Source organism: Peromyscus leucopus, chromosome X, assembly GCF_004664715.2.
Source record: "Peromyscus leucopus breed LL Stock chromosome X, UCI_PerLeu_2.1, whole genome shotgun sequence".
NCBI lineage: Eukaryota > Metazoa > Chordata > Mammalia > Rodentia > Cricetidae > Peromyscus > Peromyscus leucopus.
In genome coordinates this window covers 12,390,825-12,411,190 of record NC_051083.1, presented here as the reverse complement: position 1 = coordinate 12,411,190, position 20,366 = coordinate 12,390,825, and the positions used below count along the sequence as shown (strand labels likewise).

At 40.1% G+C, this 20,366-nt stretch overlaps 1 protein-coding gene across 2 annotated transcripts in view; it reads right to left on the bottom strand.

Moving 5' to 3' along the window:
- Med14 (mediator complex subunit 14) overlaps positions 1-20,366 on the bottom strand; it is an 88,359-nt gene that overhangs the window by 36,770 nt on the left and 31,223 nt on the right. For both annotated transcript variants that reach the window (XM_028875927.2, XM_028875928.2), the window contains exons 11-13: positions 13,056-13,181; positions 6,206-6,284; positions 2,500-2,659 (exon numbers count right to left, since the gene is read on the bottom strand). In XM_028875927.2, the coding sequence (XP_028731760.1) occupies positions 2,500-2,659; positions 6,206-6,284; positions 13,056-13,181 (365 nt within the window). The remainder of the gene's footprint in view (positions 1-2,499; positions 2,660-6,205; positions 6,285-13,055; positions 13,182-20,366) is intronic.

The window sequence follows — 20,366 nt, the reverse complement described above, 5'->3', positions numbered from 1 at the left end:
CCTGAGGATCAAAAGATAACTAGAATTAGGAGCACTGGCTGCTCTTCCAGAGAACCTGGGTTCAATTCCTAGCACCCACATGGTGGCTCACAACTGTCTATAACTCCAGACCCAGATGATCATACCTCCTCTTCTGGCTTCTATACACATGTGGTGCACAAACATACATATAGGCAACCATCAACATTAAAAACGCACAAAAGTTCAAGGCCTGCCTTGCTACAGAGTTGTGTTTAAAGCTACCTTGTTCAAGTTAGTGAAGCATTGTCTCAAAAAGTAAAAAAGAAGGGCTCAGTGATGAATCGCTTGTCTAGCATGTGTAAGACCTGGACTCCATCCCCAGCAGCACCCATATAATAACAAACCTCATATAGTAAAAAGCACAGATTTTCATAGTACATAATTATATCACAAGAGAGGTGACCTGCTGGGGGATGTCCTGTATGTTGTGAATATACGTTGCTATGATTGACTCATAAATAAAACACTGATTGGCCAGTAGCCAGGCAGGAAGTAAAGGATAGGCGGGACAAACAGAGAAGAGTGGCTGGGAGGTGGAAGCTGGGGGAGACACCAGCCTGCCGTCCAGGGAACAACATGTAAAGGAAACAGGTAAAGCCACAGAACATGTGGCGACATGTAGATTAACAGAAATGGGCTGAGTTAAGTGTAAGAGTTAGTCAGTGGTAGGCCTGAGCTAATGGACCAGCAGTTTAATATAAGTTTCTGAGTGATTATTTTATAAGTGGTTGTGGTGTCCATGGTGCTGGGGAGGACTGGAGAAAACTCCAGCTATAGTGCCCAACAAAAAGAAAGATGAAAAAAGAAAATCTTTTTTTGTTTGTTTTTTGTTTTTTCAAGACAGTGTTTCTCTGTGTAGCTTTGGTGCCTGTCCTGGATCTCACTCTGTAGCCCAGGCTGGCCTCGAACTCACAGAGATCTGCCTGGCTCTGCCTCCCGAATGCTGGGATTAAAGGCGTGTACCATTATCAGTCCTTTCCTATTCTTAATGGCCATGGCAGTAGTTACTTTTCTATTTTATGAATACAGCATTCCTAAGTGACTAGAAATCTAATGGAAGTAGAGTAACCTACAAGTCAGGTTTGATCTAAAACCAATTTTTGTTTTCCTACCGGGACACTGACACTAAAAGCTAGCTATTCATTGATGCTAAATAAGGCCAGAAGTTAAACTATATATACTTATTTTGGGTGTAGCTAAGCACAAAGCTCTATGGATATTCACAGGTTAGTTATTCACCATCACTCCACATGTAGGAAGCAACTCACCAAGAACTGAAACCATAGCTCTTCACTACATGTCAAATCTACTTCCATATTCTATGTTTTAAAATTCATAAAATGATCAAATCCATGTCAGCAATAGACTCATTAACCTATTACATTAATAGCTCAGCAGGCACCTGGTATCAATTTAAGACAGTATGTTTAAAAGGTACAACTGAAAATTTTAAAAATTCATTCCTATTCCTTCCAACCAGGAAGGATCTCATAGTTTCATTCTTCCTAGATTTTTGAGATCTTGTAGTTTTCATATCTTCATTTTCTAATTTTTTTGAGTTCTTTGAATTGGTTAGAATTATTTTTGAGAATTTACCATAAATACATTTCCATACTTAATGAAGTTTCAGTGTACAAAAAAATAAATATTTGTGATAAAAATCTAAAGTGTTTGAAAATTTTAATTTCTGGTTGAAAGCAAGGCCAGCCTGGTCTACAGAGCAAACTCCAGGACAGGCACCAAAACTACACAAGAAACCCTGTCTCGAAGAACCAAAAAAAAAGAAGAGAGAGAGAGAGAGAGAGAGAGAGAGAGAGAGAGAGAGAGAGAAGAAAGAAAGGAAGGAAGGAAGGAAGGAAGGAAGGAAGGAAGGAAGGAAGGAAGGAAGGAAGGAAGGAAGGAAGGAAGGAAGGAAGAAAGAAAGAAAGAAGAAAGAAAGAAAGAAAGAAAGAAAGAAAGAAAGAAAGAAAGAAAGAAAGAAAGAAAGAAAGAAAGAAAGAGGATCTCATAGTCACTGAAAGGAACATGCCATCAACAAAGAAAACAAGGCTACTTTAGCCAGCCTATATTTACACAAATTCACATTCAACTAAAACCAAGCAAGTATGGCTGACAGCAAACTCCGAATCTTCATAATAGTTATAGTTAATTGCACTCAACTGTTTGCATTTAACCAAAGAGATGCTTAATTCCAATCAGAAACTAAGCCTTTCTTGTCTAGCATGAACAAAGCCTCCCCAACAACCTAGGCCTCATAAGGCAGAGGCAGTAGGGTGAGAGATGGAAGCTACCTTACATTTCCCAGTAGAGACCTGACTACTTTTATGCCTCCATTCTTATCCCCTGGGTTTAAAATCCCTATATGAATGTCAGACACTCAGTAAAATTCATTTGCAAATGAAATTAGACAAGACAGCTTTCTGAATACATCCAGACTTACTGAACTTGTTCACTCCCAATCATGCTTGGCATACTTACAATGTAGTACTGTGGAAGACGGGTAAGTTTAATAAAGAGTTTATTCTTGGAAAGGTTTCCAATGGGATGCGTTGAATAGTTGGAAAGCTGCAATGTTTCAGTGGTTATTGTAGGCAGATGTTTTATAGATTGTTTGCAGCGCTGTTGTCCAAGCCAAAACCTTCATTTAAAAGATAATCCACATCATAAAATCATAATTTTTTGGGATAACTATATGCCAGAGATTTATAAATTAAGCAGCACTAAAGAATAACTGAAATTTAGTCCATGCAAACATGATCAAAGCAATGAGTTATTTCTACGGTTCTGTATTTGGCTGCTAATTCTACTTCTACAATAAGAAATTTAAGCTGCACTGTGAATAATTTGATTTTTTTTGGAGGAAATATGAACTATAAGCCTAAGATAGTAGCTTAGTTTATCATATGGAATGGCAGATCCCCGATGCTTAAAGACAACCCAAACTAAACCCAACATCTTTGAAAAGAAACCTAAAGTGAGCTGGGCAGTGGTGGCACATGCCTTTAATCCCAGTACTCAGGAGGCAGAGGCAGGTGGATCTCTCTGAGTCTGAGGCCAGCCTGGTCTACAGAGTGAGTTCCAGGACAGCCGGGGATACAAAGAGAAACCCTGTCTCGGGAGATACACACACAAAAACACTATAAAGTAGGAAGATCACATCAGTTGTTTAGTGCCAGTCAGCCCTGAAAATATACATACATGTAAAAGTATATGGACTTACTGTTATACTTAGGAATACATATGTATATACATATACATATATGCATACAATAACAATTAGTGAAAAAAATACAAGGAATTTGAAAGATAGTAGGGAGGAGTAAATGGGAGGGTTTGGAGGAAGGCATATTATAATCTCAAAAATGAAATAAAAATAATTTGAAGTGTTCATAAAACAAAACAAGAAACAAGCATAAAATCTTATTTCTTCTCTCATCAGCCCCACGTTTTATAAAAAGTATGTGTAAAGTGTCTGACATTAACTGCCCTCTTCCCTCCCTCTTTTTCAAGTCAGACACTGGAGTTTATTTTGATGAGTTTGCTATGGTGCTCGTGTGGGTGCTTGCATGTGACTATCCTTGTGGCTAGGATAACATACCATTAAATATGTGAAAAAGAGATAAAGCTCCAGTTCTGACTCTTACTGATGCACAATGAGCTAAGCAACACAAAACAAGGACTTTCCCAGCAATACAGCAATGCCAAAAACGGCCAAATTGCTGAGAACATAGGGCATAGGTCAGTTTGGGGAAAGTGCTCTCGCACGAACTACATGTGGTACAAATGTGTGCTAACCATGTGCATTGAAACTGTGTCAGAATATATTACATCTGGATTTTGGGGGGGGGGGCTGAGATCAAGTGTATTATATATTATATCTTAAAGAGAGCCTGCCAGCTCACCCAAAAGTGAAATGAGGGGTTTTGTTGTTGTTGTTGTTTTTGTTTGGTTTTTGTTTAGGAGACATGTTCTGACCATGTAGCCTGGTGGGCCTGCAATTCACTATGTAGATCAGACTGGCCTCAAACTCATAGATCTCAATGTCTCTGCCTCCATAGTCCTGGAAATCATTTTTCATCTAACATTTAATCAAAACATTAAAGGATCAATTGAAGGAATTAAGATTAACATTAAAAATATATCATCATTTGCTTCATTTTGGGCAAGAGTTAAAATGGATATCCATGCCAATCAAAAATTTTTGAGGTAGTTATGTCTACTAATGTTATTAAAAGAAAAACAGATGAGCAATTAAGAAACACATACTCTCCCCAAATTCACTCACACTCTCTCTCTCTCTCTCTCTCTCTCTCTCTCTCTCTCTCTCTCTCTCTCTCTGATTAGTTATATCAGCTCAACTAGACATGGTACAAGTGAAAAACAAGCTCAATGCTACATTTAAAATCCTAAATAGTTGGGCAGTGGTGGCGCACACCTTTAATTCTAGCACTTAGGAGGCAGAGGCAGGCGGATCTCTGAATTCAAGGCCAGCCTGATCTACAAAGTTCCAGGACAGCTAGGATTATTACACACAGAAAAACTGTCTTGAAAAAAACAAAACAAAACAAAAACAAAAACCAGCTCATACATAAGTCTATCTACTGACATGAAAATCATGCAGTGTTAATAAAAAAAAAATTACTGGCCGGGTGTTGGTGGCGCACGCCTTTAATCCCAGCACTCGGGAGGCAGAGCCAGGCGGATCTTTATGAGTTCGAGGCCATCCTGGTCTAGAGAGCGAGTTCCAGGAAAGGCGCAAAGCTACACAGAGAAACCCTGTCTCGAAGAACCAAAAAAAAAAAAATTACTTGATAATGAATTTTTACAAAACCAAGGATTTGGGATGTCACTTAGTCAAGTTGCTAAGCATGCTCAAAGTCCTTGGTTCTATCCCTAGCACTACATAAAAACAGGAATGGTTATATATGCCTAGAATCCCAGCACTTGGTAGATACTGAAAGATCAGAAATGTGAGGTCATCCTTGACTACACAGAGAACTGTAGGCTGGGCTACTTAAGACCTTGTTGTACAAAACAAAACAAAACGAAACGAAACGAAACGAAATGAAACGAAACAAAAAACCACACACAAAAAATAGAAACCAGAAGTGGCAAAAGAAAGAAGATGCTAGAAACACACACACAGAGACACGCACCATCCCACTGAAGAATCTTCACCTTTCTCTTTCCATTAACAGTCTGGACATTTGCTATATACCTCTGATTGACCACGTACATGTGGTACTCATGGCAATCCTTCTGCCTCAAATTCCTAAGTCTGGTATTAAAGGTTACAGGGATACCACAATGTTTGGCTTGGCAATTTGCGTTTTTATCTCTGAAACTGGTTTTTATTCCATGGAATCTTAAAAATATTTTAAAGATTCTAAGTTGGACATGGTGGCTCATATCTATAACCCCAGCAGTTGAGAATTAGAGGAAGGAACATCAGGAATTTAAAGCCTGTCTCAGCTACATAGTAGTTCTGAGATAGGCCTAGGTTATGTGAGACACTGTCTCAAAAATAAAAATAAATAAATAATAAAAAAATGTTTGAGCTGGGTGGTGGTGTCAAATGCCTTTAAATACCAGCAGTCGGGAGGCAGAGGCAGGTGGATCTCTGAGTACAAGGCCAGCCTGGTCTACAGAGCAAGTTCCAGGACAGCCAGGGCTACACAGAGAAACCCTGTCTCGAGGGAGAGAGGGATAGTTTGTTCTAGTTGCCATAATGGAACCTCAGTATAACCAGACTGGTAATGAAAGCCCAGATAATCATCTCTGATTCTGTTAAACTAAATGACAATGTTAGGGAAAAAGGAACAACTGTCCTAATACTGTCTGCTGAGACATTAATACCACAAAGATTCCAGATAAGAACAAATAGCATCCTATTAGAGGGCATGGTACAAATATTCATGAAGTGATGTTTGAAATGCTTGTTCAGAGAAAAGATGGTGAGGAATGATAGTTTAATACCATGCCCCTCTGACTACCATCGGATCTAGAGAGGAATCTGATATAAGGACTGCCATGCTGGATGCATTCCAAGGTACCGAAAGGTGCTCAGGTTTCATGTCATAAACTTTAAGGACAGTGACAGATTAAGACTAATGATGAAGAAGAAAATAAATCCTGTTGAGATAGGTTTCCCTTTTCAGTCTTGAGCTAAATTAAATAAGCTTACTTAAGTTGCTGTATCCAAGGGATGATTCGCTTCATGTCATCATTCACAGATTTTTCCATGTCCTCCAGAGTGGCCTGGTCTATAGAATTAAAAATTCATTAATTCACTGCTTATAAGACAAACAAAATCTTTCTCTGTGTAGCTATAACTTAAATCAAAATTATTATTTTTTTAGGCAGAAACCAAGTTGTAGTTGAGTAAGAAAATAAACTAAATCCATCAGGAACTGTCAACCAACTTGCTTTTCCTCCTTCACATTTCACTGGCAAGAGCAAGTAGCAAATACATAAATAGTGCTTGTTATGTTAAGAGTTTTAACTATTTTAAGAGTTAAATAGCATTCGCAACTTAGAACTACTTAAAACTCATAAAATTACTAGACTTAGAACCTTAATTAAAAAAAGAAAGTGTGGTCTACTAAAATACTGCTTTTTTACAGCACACAAATGATCTCAAGCATACATAAGGAAGACTTGTCTAAACAACTGGCTTGCTAAGTGCCAGTCCAAATTTTTAATGACAGCAGAAAATATTAATGTATAAATCACTAAGCAAAAAAGGAGGGCACAAAATGGTTGCAATTAACTGGGTTAAAAATTAAAAATTAGACAAGTAAAAAGGCACTATGTAAAAAGGAGTCATGTCTCCCCTCTCAATTTTTATATTGAAGTCCTTATCTCCACTGCAATGCTGTTGGAAGGCGGCATTTGTGAGGTAGTTAGGTTCAGAAGGGGTCATGAAGAAAGAACAATAAGAACAATTAGTATCTCTATAGAGTAGTTCTCAACCTGTGGGTCACAACCCCTTTCACATGGGGTTGCTATCAGATCTCCTGCATATCAGAAATTTACATTACAATTCATAACAGTAGCAAAATCATAGTTATGAAGTAGTAATGAAAATAATACAGGAGGAACTGTATTAAAGGGTCACAGTATTAGGAAGGTTGAGAACCAGTGCTCTACAGGAACGGACAGGAGAGTGTGCATCCCTGTGGGAGGACATGATCATAAAAGCCTAGCAGTCAGGAATGATGCTCACACTAAAACTAACTCCACTGACACCTACATTATTATTCTGCAGTCCCCACAACTGTGAAAAATACATATCCTGTATCTTGTTATAGCATCTTGACCTGTATGCACAAAAAATGATGTTCTACCCCTTTTCATGTGCATGTGCTTTTCTGACTATGTACTACTAATGACTGAGAAAATAGCTAAAGAAAATGCTTTGAGAAGGGAAAGGCACCCAGAGGTATGTGGGGTGGTGCAGCAGTGGCCGGGGCATGGCTGCAGCCAGCTGGTGGAAGTCAGTAGTGGGCCACAAGCCCACCTTCCCAGCTAGAGGTGCTGTGCAGTATAATGCACCCTCAGAGCCAGATGACCTTTCACTATACTCCCTCAGACTCTTTGGTAGTATCTCAGGGGAGGCTCCTTATAGTCAGTCCAATTCTCTCCTGCCTCATGAATAGGAACCTAAGCCATGCATGATAAACATGTGCACACACATGCATGCATCTCCATCCACATTGGCCAAGCTAATTTCCACATTGACTGGGACTGTCTACTCTACTCAACAGAGCATGGTATCAAGTAGCTGATCAAGTCTAAGAAGTAAGATCCCTATGGTAATCCTTTTTCAGTGGGTACAGGATAGGAGGGTGGAGAGTGGCAAGCACGAACCCAAAGCTGTGTTTGAAGATCTGGAACACAGGTTACTTAGGAAGTCTGTGTTATGCCTACTATTGGCTCTTGCACTCCAGCAGCCCATCAATGACAAGGAATTTGCAGCCAGTATGTTAACTAATACACAGGGCTTCAGGATTTTTCATAGCTTGATGGTAGAATTGGCTGTGTGCTTGCCTCCTTCCTGATAGAATGTCTGCGTTGATCACAGCAGGAAGTCCAAGCTAGAGGTCTCTATTTACCAAGGTTTCCAGTTCTTACCCATACCAACTTGGAGCACCTTGTGCCTTCATGAGAAAATAAGGACCTCAATGACATTAGTCATAAAATTTCTTTAATAAATTTATTTTACAGTTTTCCCTCCCTCCTCTCCCCCCAGCCTCCCACCCCTAATAGTCATAAAAACGTTGATATTGAGTGCTCAACTAACCTTAACTGCCTTACTGGCCAACTGTGCCTCACACCACCGCCTCCCTTAGGAGGCATTTCATGGTACCCTATTCCACACTGACTCTGTCATTGATTTTTCTGGCCCTAAATGCCCATCATTTTGCTAATCCAGACTAGATGGTCAGCCTGGCATGATAAATAAATAGCTTACTTCTTATTATATCAGTGACATGATTCCCAAAGATGTCAGCACTGTCACTGCCTCAAAGCCAAGTGTACTCACTTACTGTTCAGTTTGGTGTAGTGACCCCCTAGCTTCAGGGTGAGCATCGTCCTACTGAGGGAGTTGGCGGACCAAGCCAAAGTGCAGTGAGTTCTGGGTGATCTGACTGACACCACAGCCATTGCTGAGGCCTGGGCTTACTTGGATCATGTCTGATCTGATGTATGCCAAATGTGTCCTTGTTCGCTGGTATGAGGAAAGAGATGGAGAAAGGAAGTTTTCTGAAGCCAATGAGGATGTGGCTACCCTAGAGAAGATTATTTTGGAGCAGATAACGATGAGAGAAAGGATGAAGAGTATTAACCAGATGATGCAATTTCAGTGCTTCCTTGGGATTGCCTGCTATTATGTGGAACTATCTGAGGTATTCTGAGAAACAAATAAAAGTGATGTTTCCATTTTAAATATGTGTGCTTTGTGGGGGGAGTTTTAAAAAACAAATCACAATCCAGCCCAGAGCTCCCATCCGGACGAGAGGTGAGTGTCTGGGGTCATACCCAGGGAGGCCTGCTCCTAGGTCTCATCCCTGGGTACCAGCCCTTGCAGGGGAAGACCTGCCCAACTTGGCCCCAGTTTCTGGCCATAAGTTGGGGGCCTTGCGGGAATGTTCCCCTCCCCCAAGACCTCCTGCAGACCCTGCAATCTACACGCCCTATCCCAACACCCATTCACCCAAGACCCCTGCCACTTCCTGAGACTTAGTGACCAGCCCCCAGCTCCCATTTGTCCCAGAGCTCCCATCTGCTGGCCCAGAGAGCTCCCATCAGGCCCAGAGAGCTCCCACCTGGCCCAGAGAAAGAGAGAGCTCTCATTGGACAAAGAGCCATCATTGGACCGTGAGTAAACTCAGGAGATAGGGAATCTGCCAGCCCTGATTACACCAAGAGTGGCTTTCTGAGAAGCAGAATCTGCCACCTCTCATTGGACCAAGAGAGGCTTCCTGAAACGTCGAATCTGTCAGCTCTGACTGGACCAAGAATGCTGATAAGACCTGGACCAAGAATGCTGGCTAATAAGACCAAGAACGAATCCACAAGGAGATGGGCAGACATCAAGGCAGAAATACATACAACAAAATAAAGAGCAACACAGCATCACCAGAACCTAGCCCTCCTCCAACAGCAAGACCTGAACATCACAAAATGGAAGAAGCAGAAGAAAGCAACCTTAAGAACACCATCATGAAGATGCTAGAGGCTTTTAAAGAAAAAAATCAAAACTGAAATGGAAGAAAAGACAAACAGAAAAGTGGAGGAAATCAATAAAGAACATGAAAAGTCAAGCAAAAAATGGGAAGAACTCTATAAAAAAAAATAGAGGAAAAGACAAAGCAGAAGAAAACAATAAATCCCTGAAAGAAAACCATGAAAAAGCAATGAAACAGATGAGGGAAACAGTCCAAGACAATAGAGGAAATGGATTAGTCAGTCAAAGAAAATACCAATGCCAAAAAAATAACACAAAATATCCAAGAAATCTGGGATACCATGAAAAGACTAAACCTACAAATAATAGGAATAGAGGAAGGAGAAGAATACCAACTCAAAGGCACAGAAAATGTTTTCAACAAGATTATAGAAGAAAACTTTCCCAACTTAAAGGATTATGCCTATGAAGCTACAAGAAGCCTATAGAACACCAAACAGACTAGACCCCCACAAAAAAAGTCCCCTCGCTACATAATTAAACAACTAAACGTACAGAATAAAGAAAGAATATTAAGAGCAGCAAAGGAAAAAGGCCAAGTGACTTATAAAGGCAAACCCATCAGAATAACACCTGATTTATCAATGGAGACTTTGAAAACCAGAAGGACATGGACAGATGTAATGCAGACACTAAGAGACCATGGATGCCAGCCTAGACTAACTAATATACCCAGCAAAACTTTCAATCATCATAGACGGAGTGAACAAGGCATTCCAAGACAAAGCCAGATTTAAACAATACTTATCCACAAACCCAGAAAGCACTAGAAGGAAAATTCCAACCTAAGGAAGTCAGATACACCCTCGAAAACACAGGCAATAGATAACATCACAGCAGTAAACCCCAAAGAAGAGAAGTACACACACACTACCACCAAAATAATAAATAATAATAATAATAATAATAATAATAATAATAATAGGAATGAACAATCACTGGTCATTAATATCCCTTATTATCAATGGACTTAATTCACCTATAAAAAGACATAGGCTAACAGAATGGATATGAAAACAGGACCCATCATTCTGCTGCATACAAGAAACACACCTCAAATTCAAAGATAGACACTACCTAAGAATAAAAGGCCAGGAAAAGACTTTCCAATCAAATGGTCTTAAGAAGCAAGCTGGTGTAGCCATCCTAATATCCAGCAAAATAGACTTCAAACTAAAATCAATCAAAAGAGATCAAGAAGGGCATTACATACTCATCACAGGAAAGATCCACTAAGATGAAAGCTCGATTCTGAACATTTATGCCCCAAACACAAGGGCACCCACATATGTAAAAGAAACATTACTAAAGCTTAAATCACATATAAAACCCCACACATTAATAGTGGGAGACTTCAACACCCCACTTTCACCACTGGACAGATCTGCCAAATCGAAACTTAACAGAGAAATAAAGGACTTAACTGATGTTATGACTCAAATGGACTTAATCGGTATCTACAAAACATTCCATCCTAACAAAAAAGAATATACCTTCTTCTCAGCATCCCATGGAACCTTATCTAAAATCGACCACATACTTGGCCGAAAGCCCGAACTGATCTACTCTGGTGAACGGATGGCTAAACACCCTAACTGTCATGCTAGAACTCTCATCCAATGACTGATGGAAGCGGATGCAGAGATCCATGGCCAGGCCCCAGGTGGAGCTCCAGGAGTCCAATCAGCAAGAAAGAGGAGGGATTGTATGAGCGAGAATTATTGAGACCATGACTGGAAAAAGCACAGGGACAAATAGCCAAACTAGTGGAAATACATGAACTATGAACCAATAGCTAAGGAGCCCCCAACTGGATCAGGCCCTCTGAATAAGTTTGACAGTTGATTAATTTGAACAGTTTTGGAGGCCTCCCGGGCACTGGTACCGGACCAGTCCTTAGTGCATGAGCTGGCTGTTTAGAACCTGGGGCTGCCTATACAGGGATGCTTTGCTCAGCCTGGGTGAAGGGAGGAGGAGACTGGACATGTCTCCACTGAATCCTACCAGGCTGAGCTGAATCCCCAGGGGAATCCTTGCCCTGAAGGAGATAGGAATGGAGGATGGGCTGGGGGGAGGGGGAGGGAAAATGGAGGAGGGAGGACAGGGGAATCCGTGGCTGATATGTAAAATTAAATTAAATTATAAAATAAATTTAAAAAAATCACTGCCATATGCCATTATCTATCATAAATATGTGATTCAAAGTCCTGCTTTTCCATGAGCTGATAATATATTTTTTAAAAATGTACCTTTTTAGCCAGGTGTGGGTACATGCCTTTAATCCTAACTTGGAAAGCAGAGACAGGAAGAGCTCTATGAATTCAAGGCCTACCTGGTCTACATAGCAAGTTCCAGGCGAGCCAAAGATACATAACTTGTTTCAATTAAATAAATAAATAATAAAATTGTTTGTCTTTATAGCCACATGACAGAATCTCAAAATCCCTTAATCAGTTTATTTTTGTTTAGTACTAATTTTGAATGGAAAACATACAACCATATTTAGGAACATTGTTTGAGGCGTCATAGAAAATGCTTTTGTTCCTAGTAAATATATATCATTTGAAACACCCACTCAGTAACAGAACAAGTTAGATATCAAACTTTAGGGCTAGGATATAGTTAGTTCCCAGTTGCCTAAAAATCAAACTTTCATTTCTTATGAGTTAAGGCCAGAGGAAAATCCTTCCAGGGCTCCAGTTCCCAAGTCATTATACAGTTATATTGTCTTATGTTCTCTAGTAACAAATTTCATTAGTGATTCCAAGTAGTCATTTCTACATGATTATTAGTAATGAAATGGAAATTGAATTCCTCAACCAATACATAAAGACCACCAACCATCAAAGTTATTATTTTTACATACTAAAGAAGTCTAACTTCTGATAGAAAAGTGGTTCCGAGTCCATTGTTGAAGAGTTCCAAGGCAGCTCAGTAACTCCCATACTTACTTTCAACAGTGCACAGCCATGCCCTCCTACACACTGGAGGAGCTAATTTCTGTTTTGCATTTCTGAAAAAGACTTTTCCTTGGGCCAGAGAGATGACTCAGGGCTTAAGAGCAGTTGTTGCTCTTGCATGGGAACCACCCAGGTGTTCGATTCCTAGAACAAAATGGTGGTTCAAAGCCATCTGTAACATCAGTTCCAGGAGATCTGATGCCTTCTTCTGACCTCTAGGGGTACCACGCACGCATGTGGTGCACATACATATATGCAGGCAAAACACAACAACAGAAACAGACACAAATTCTTACATTGAGTGACTACATTTAGTAACTTACCAAGTCCATAAAGCATCAATTGGAACATTCCAGAATGCAAATCTACAAAAATGTGTAGGCACTCCGAATTACCACAGGGCTCCAAGATGGGAACAATAAGAGCTGGAAGTGCAGTCTCTATGGAAGCTGAACAGTTGAGAATTAAAAATTATTTTTCAATATGAATATTTTCACAAAATTATTTTTCAATGAGTAGAAACAAAGAGAAGTCTGAATACAGAAGACATAATTTTACAGAGTATGGAACTGAATCACAGCATCATTTAGTTGTAGCTGAAAAGGAAGAATGTCATTTTCTAGTTGATTTGCAAAAGACATATATATCTAAAAGAACAGAAGAAGACAAAAAAATTCAAAATCCCATAAAAGGGTTACTCTAATAAAAAAGACTAATCCGTTAACTGAGATACTTCCCCTCAATAAGTTTAGTAAGTCAACTTTTAGAGATTTCAATTCGTTGAAAAGTGTCAACAAAAAGTTTAATACACAAATTTTATTTATAGCCCAGTAAGATTGTCAATGTAACTTTTTTTTTTTTTTTTTTTTTTTTTTTTTTTTTTTTTTTTTTTTTTTTTTTTTCGAGACATTTTCTTTAGCTTTCGCTTTTAGTATTGTAGTCAGCTGCTCGAACTCACAGAGATCCGCCTGGCTCTGCTTCCCGAGTGCTGGGATTAAAGGCGTGCGCCACCAACGCCCGGCTCTCAATGTAACTTTTTATTTTAAAAATTGTTTTTTGTTGTTCTAACAGCAGAGAACTCGTGTTTTTCAAGAAGCACTTAAAAACTATTCAGCACTACATGGAATTTTTTTCTCATTTGTAAACCTCATTTTCAAATCCCAGATGAGATGAGAATGTGACAATTGCTAGTCAACCCTCTGAAGCTGACAATACGTTTCATCTGTGGTATTTCCTATTAACTTGTCCTTTGATCCCTCAATGAAGCATAATGGAACCCAGTCATTCAAAGCAGAGTAAGGACCACTCAGACCAGAGACCGCAGAAGGAAAGCAGGCATCACTCCGCTCTGTCATTTTGCTAAATAAGGACATTAGCTTCTTCACAAAAAGGCCAAGTTTGGGAAGGGACTCCAGGTGTACTCCAGTTGTAGCAGCTCAATCCCTGGATTCAACCTTTGGCCCCAACAATTGAGGAGAAAACTTGTGTCATCTGTGGCCATCCCACCTTCAACATGCCCAGTCTCCTCAAATTGTGTAGACTGAGAAGGGCCAGGCCTGGTTATGGCATGGCTGGGAAAAACGTATGACTTGCATTCACTTTTCTTCAATACAGGGTCTAACTCAGTAACCTCTCACTGTGCAGGCCAGGTTGGCTTCTATCTCAGCAATCCTCTGCTTCAGCCTCCCAAGTGAAGGGGTTATAGGTCTGAGCCACCAGGCTCAGTCTTGCGTTCTTTATGAATTTGGAATATTTAAAATGGGTGAAGATACCACTGGTACTATCTATACAAACAAAATATGAAGTAAATTAATAAGGTAAAAAACTGAAGGAGACTAAAATTTTTATAATATTTAGTAATTCAACACCAGTGCAACAAATTAGTTCAAATCAATAGTGTTATGCTGAATGTATTATATTACACAGTATAATAAAAGTATTTACAATTTTAAAGCAGGGCTGCTGACTCTGTGTGTATCTATGTGGCACATGGGAATAGAACCCAGAGCATTAAACACACTAAGTCCATACTCTTACTACTAAGACACATCACCTGATAGGGACTGCTGATTTTGAAAACATTCCTATACAGTTATAATTTGTATTGGGTAAAGAGCAATGCAGTCTTTAAAGCAAAATCATTTTAAAACTATAATAGGGATTGGGGATCTAGCTCAGCGGTAGAGCGCTTGCCTAGCAAGCGCAAGGCCCTGGGTTCGGTCCTCAGCTCTGAAAAAAAAAAAAGACAAAATAACAAAACTATAATAAAGTACAACTGGCAATTTGTAGTTTCATAACAATTATAATTTTAACCTAATTATCAAAATTGAATAATTTTGTGCAGACAGGCATTAGAAGATATACATCCAAAAGAAAATAACTTTGATACATATTTTTTATATATTCTATGGCTGCCAATATCTATTTTTGGTGGTGTGTAATTTGAGAAAATGAAGAGAAATATGAAACTATGCACAATTAAAAATAGTTATTTGAGGTGGGCGGTGGTGGTGCACACCTTTAATCACAGAGGTAGGTGGATCTCTGAGTTTGAGGTCAGCCTGGTCTACAGAGCAAGTCCCAGGACAGCCAGGGCCACACAGAGAAACCTTGTCTCAAAAAAACAAAACAAACAAACAGTTCTTTGTAGTATACTGCTTCCCCCTGACAATGCCAATTCGGGTCTAGTGGGTGGAGACACGCAAGGCTCAGACAACACTGAGAACTGGCCACATCCTATCGCCCTGCCTTGCACTATTTTGGTCTTCTCTGCACTTGCTTTCCCCTAAGACAACTACCCCAGGAAACCATGCAGAAAGCATATACTTCTCTCTGTGCTGTTCCAAAGCCCTGCAGCTGTGCCTTCTCCTAGGCCTTTCTTGAAATGCTCGAATCTCTAAATTACTCACTTCAGGCTGTTCCAGCTAGGACTTGGGAGAAAAGCAAACTGATTGAGAGGAGCAGCACTAACAGACTCAAAGAATGGACTCCAGTTCTGCATGCTTCTACAGACACCTTCAATCCCAGCGCTCACTTGGAGGCAGAACCAGGACCATCTCTGTGAGTTCATCACTAGCCATGGCTATACAGTGAGACTGTCTCAAAGCATACAAATACAAGTTATACCCTAAAATGGTACCTAAGCAGACCCTTTTCCCTAGTAGTCCTAATTTCAGAAAAGTGCTGATAAACAGGATGTGAGGGACCAATCTCAAAAACAAGCCCCTGTAACACTATTCTCAGACTGGATCAAGGGTTTGAAACTACTGAGGCAGCACATGTTTCTACTGGAACTAGAAATAATCTACTAAGAACTTATGCTAACAATAGCTTCCAATTGGAGTTGGAGAATGGGACCCAAAGCATATATATATGTTTAAGAGTATGCAGCTGAATTCAGATCTTCTGGCTAGTCAGGTAGAAACACCTCTACGATATGCATGAAAGAGAAATTATGAGAACATAAATCAGTACACCAAACCATTACTACCCAAACTTGTGTTTTAGGGTTTACATTTGGCCAAGTATGTTGGCATATACTTTAAATCTGGAGGCAGGGCACACAGGACTCTGTGAGCTTTAAGGCCAACCTAGTCTACATAGTGAGTTCCAGATGAGCCAGGGCTACATAAGGAGACCCTGTCACAAAACAGAAGAGCTCACATCTAGTTTGATCTATGGTAATTTATGTATGCACCCCAGGCTAGCCAATGTAGCTGAAGAGAATCTTGAATTCCTAATCCTCTACCTCCACTTCTAAACCTCTGCCTCTCAGTATTAAGATTACAGACACAGACTTACCCCTGAGGAGTGGAGAGGAGGAGGGTGGGGGAGCAGGAGAAGTGGGGAGGGGGAACTGTGATGGTATGTAAAATGAAAGAATTTTTTTAAATAAGTAAAAAAATAAATAAAAAAGATTATAGGCACAGGCCAACATACCAGATTTTATGTGGTGAGGAGGCTGAACCCAAGTTTTTATAAATGCTAGACAATCGCTCTATCAACTGCGCCACATCCTCAGCCCTAGAGATTATTTTTGAAGATATATCTCATGGGCAATCATTCTGACCCTTTTTATTTACTAAGCTTTGTTTACTAATGATGTAAACCAGAGTAAAGAAAAGCCTATCAAAATGTGACAAATCTTCATTTTACTACTTCATAAAATAAGAAAAATTAAGATTGGACAATGCTTGGCCAGTTATAGTGGCACAGCCTTTAACCTCAACACTCTGTGAGGCCGGGGAAGGCAGCTCTCTGTGAGTTCCAGGTCAACTGGTCTACAGAGTCAATTCCAGGACAGCCAGGACTACACAGTGAGACCCTGTCCCACTGGGGGAAAAAGAAATCGCAAAATTCTGAAGAGTTTCCCTAAGAAATGTTACTAGTACAGCGGCATGTCTTCTTTCACACCTCTCATACCATATACAAAAATGAATTCATAACGATTCAGAGCTAAATATGAGCCTTACAAAACATATGTATGTCTTCAGGATCTCAGTATTTAAGACATAGATTCGTAAGTATAATGTGAGATGCATAACAACAACAAAAATATACATTGACCGGCATTTAAACTAGAAAAGCTGCTCATAGTGGCATACACATGTAATCTCACAACTTGGGGTTACAGGCAGGAGGACTGACTGTAGTGCAAGGCCAGCCTGGTCAATAAAGAGTAATAGTCCAATCCGGGGCACAGTGTAAGATCCTTTAAAAAAAAATGTCAGGCAATGTTGGTGCACTTTTAATCTCAGCACTTCAAAGACAGACACAGGTGATCTCTGTGAGTTCAAGGCCAGCCTGGTCTACAAAGAATTCCTGGACAGCCAGAGCTGTTACCCAGAGAAACCCTGTTTCCAGAGGTGGGGGGTTAAAAAAAGCTAGGCATATAGTGCTAGCTATAATCCTAGCACTTGGTACTTTAGGAGGCGGACACAAGAGAACCAGGAGTTTACACAATTCTAAGGTACATAGCAAGGTGGAAGCCAGCCTGAACTGCATGACACCTTGTCAGAAGGAAGGAAGGAAGGAAGGAAGGAAGGGAGGAAGGAAGGAAGGAAGGAAGGAAGGAAGTCAGGGGGGAGAGAGGGAGGGAGGGACGGAGAGAGGGAGGGAGGGAGGGAGAGAAGGGAAGCAAGGAAGGAAAATAAAGGAAGGAATCAATCAATCAATCAATCAATAGCAGAAATACCATAAAGAAAGTTACCATACATGGGGAAAAAAATTCTTGCAAATCGTAATATATAAAAAAGAACTTATATTCAAAATATACAAAGAACACTTAAAATTCAACAATAAGAAAAAATATATTATAAAATGGACAAAGGATCTGGAACAGACACTTTTGCTGAAGATAAATGAAAAGACCGTTAACATAGGGACAAACAAATCAAAACTACAGTGAACTCTCATTTCACACTTACTAGGATGACTAAAACAAAAAGAAACAATAACCAGTATTGGTGAGAATATAGAAGACAGAACCTTTATACACTGTTGGTGGGATTGTGAAGTAGTATTAAACATGTCAAAAGAGTAAACAGATCACTCAGCCATTACACTCATGTGCAATAGAAATAAAAATGTATGTCTACAATTTAGACAAATGTTCACAGCTATATTCACAACAATTGAAAATGAAAAATAACCATAATGTCCATCAATGAATAATAATATGGTATATATGACAATAAATTAAAAACCTGCTATAACATGGATAAACCTCTAAAACAATATGTGAAGCAACAGTTATTACACGATTCATTCATATGAAATGCTTATACAGATAAATCTGCAAAGCCGATGAGTAGCTGTTGGGAGCTAGAGAGACAGGTAAATGCAGAATGAATGCTAATGGATATAAAGTTTCTTTGGGGAATGATTAAATATTCTAAAATTAGAGTGCTCTTAAGTATACTAGAAGTCCCATGAAGTGTACATGAATATTTCAACAATATTGCTAAAAAAAAAAAAGAATGGGGGGTTACTGCCCTTTCTAGCATCCGTGAGGTTTGATTATACTTTCCAATCACTATTTTTAGGCCTCTATTTAATAACTTATTGAAAGGTAGGGGGGCTGGTGGAGTGATGGCTCAATGGTTAAGGGCACTGACTGTTCTATCAGAGGTCCCAGGTTCAATTCCCAGCACCCACATGACAGCTCACAACTGTCTGTAACTCCAGGATCTGACACTCTCACAGATATACATGTAGGCAAAACACCAATGCACATAAACTAAAGATAAATAATTTTAAAAAGATGAAAGTGGGTAGCTTCCACTGAAGCTTATAATTAAGATTATTGGGGTTGGGGATTTAGCTCAGTGGTAGAGCGCTTGCCTAGCAAGCGCAAGGCCCTGGGTTCGGTCCTCAGCTCTGAAAAAAAGAAAGAAAAAAAAAAGACAAAATTAAGATTATTAACAATGACAATTAACAGCCACACACACCCAGAAAAAAAAACCATTTAACCAATACTATCACACAGTTCTGAACTGCCTGCCTTTACTTCCTAAGGCCCACTTGGCATTTTTGGTAAGCTTCCCTTCTGCTATACTTAAAAATGTTAGGACTTCCTGGTTGGGAAGGACAAGTTGTGGACAAGACCTAACACAGAAGCCTCATCCAAAGTTAGGCCAGGAAGCCCTGATAAAGTGATTGACAGTTCTACCTACCCAGCAGAGGGCTGCATTCTCAGCTGGGGATTTGGTTAAAGAGTGACTCCAACTATATGATGAGTCAACAGTGGACATGAGTCCATTTTCTCACTCATGTCTTGAAGGGCTGTGATTGGGTGCCATTTTGAGAGGAGGCCTACTATTTAATGCATGAACTATTCTGGAACAAAGGAGGGGGGGGACACACACAATATGCCACAGTCTCTGGGTAGGAGGAGACCGCAGTAGAGGGCAGTTATGAATATGGAGAGCCAGATGTGGACATGCTGAGTTTGTGCAGCAGGAGGCTTGGGCGTTGAAAGGTCTGGTGGCCGATGATAATAACAGACCCCATTCATCTGAGGATAGATGCAGAGTCTTACAGGCCCTGAGCCCAAGGTCAGCAGGGAGCCCAACCTCTGTAGCCACCTGTCTGCTGCAAGGTTCTCTGCTGATGGGACTAAGAACTCTGAAGCTCAGGTCCGGCGGAGTTCTCTCAACTTCTGCAGCCTCTGCCCTCCTGAAGGGTATTTAATGCAGTATTCAAAGCACTGAGACACCACAGTCCTCCAGTATAGATGTTAGTGCTCTGCTTTCTTGACTCCCCAATGCATTCAAGAGACACCCCTTGGCTTGAACATGGCCAATCCAGGGTGTACAAACTGGGGAGTCTCCTGAGTACGGGATAACCTGCATGGCCCACAGGCTGCAAATCTAAGAGTGGCCAGCAGAGGTTCTGGTATGCAAAGAAGGGAAGCTCCTAAAATGAAGACTGCTCTGTTCGGACATCTGACACTTGACTGGTCCAGGCTCAGCGCCCTCCTAAACGATAGGAAAAAGAAGAGACTCCAACTTCAATTGACCACCCCTTCCACCTGGAAGACTCCAATATTAGAGTATCCAGGGGAAAGGGTGCTAGCACTTTACAATTTAGTTTTCTTCTCCCTTTTTCCAACTGTAATCTCAGTATTATTTCTA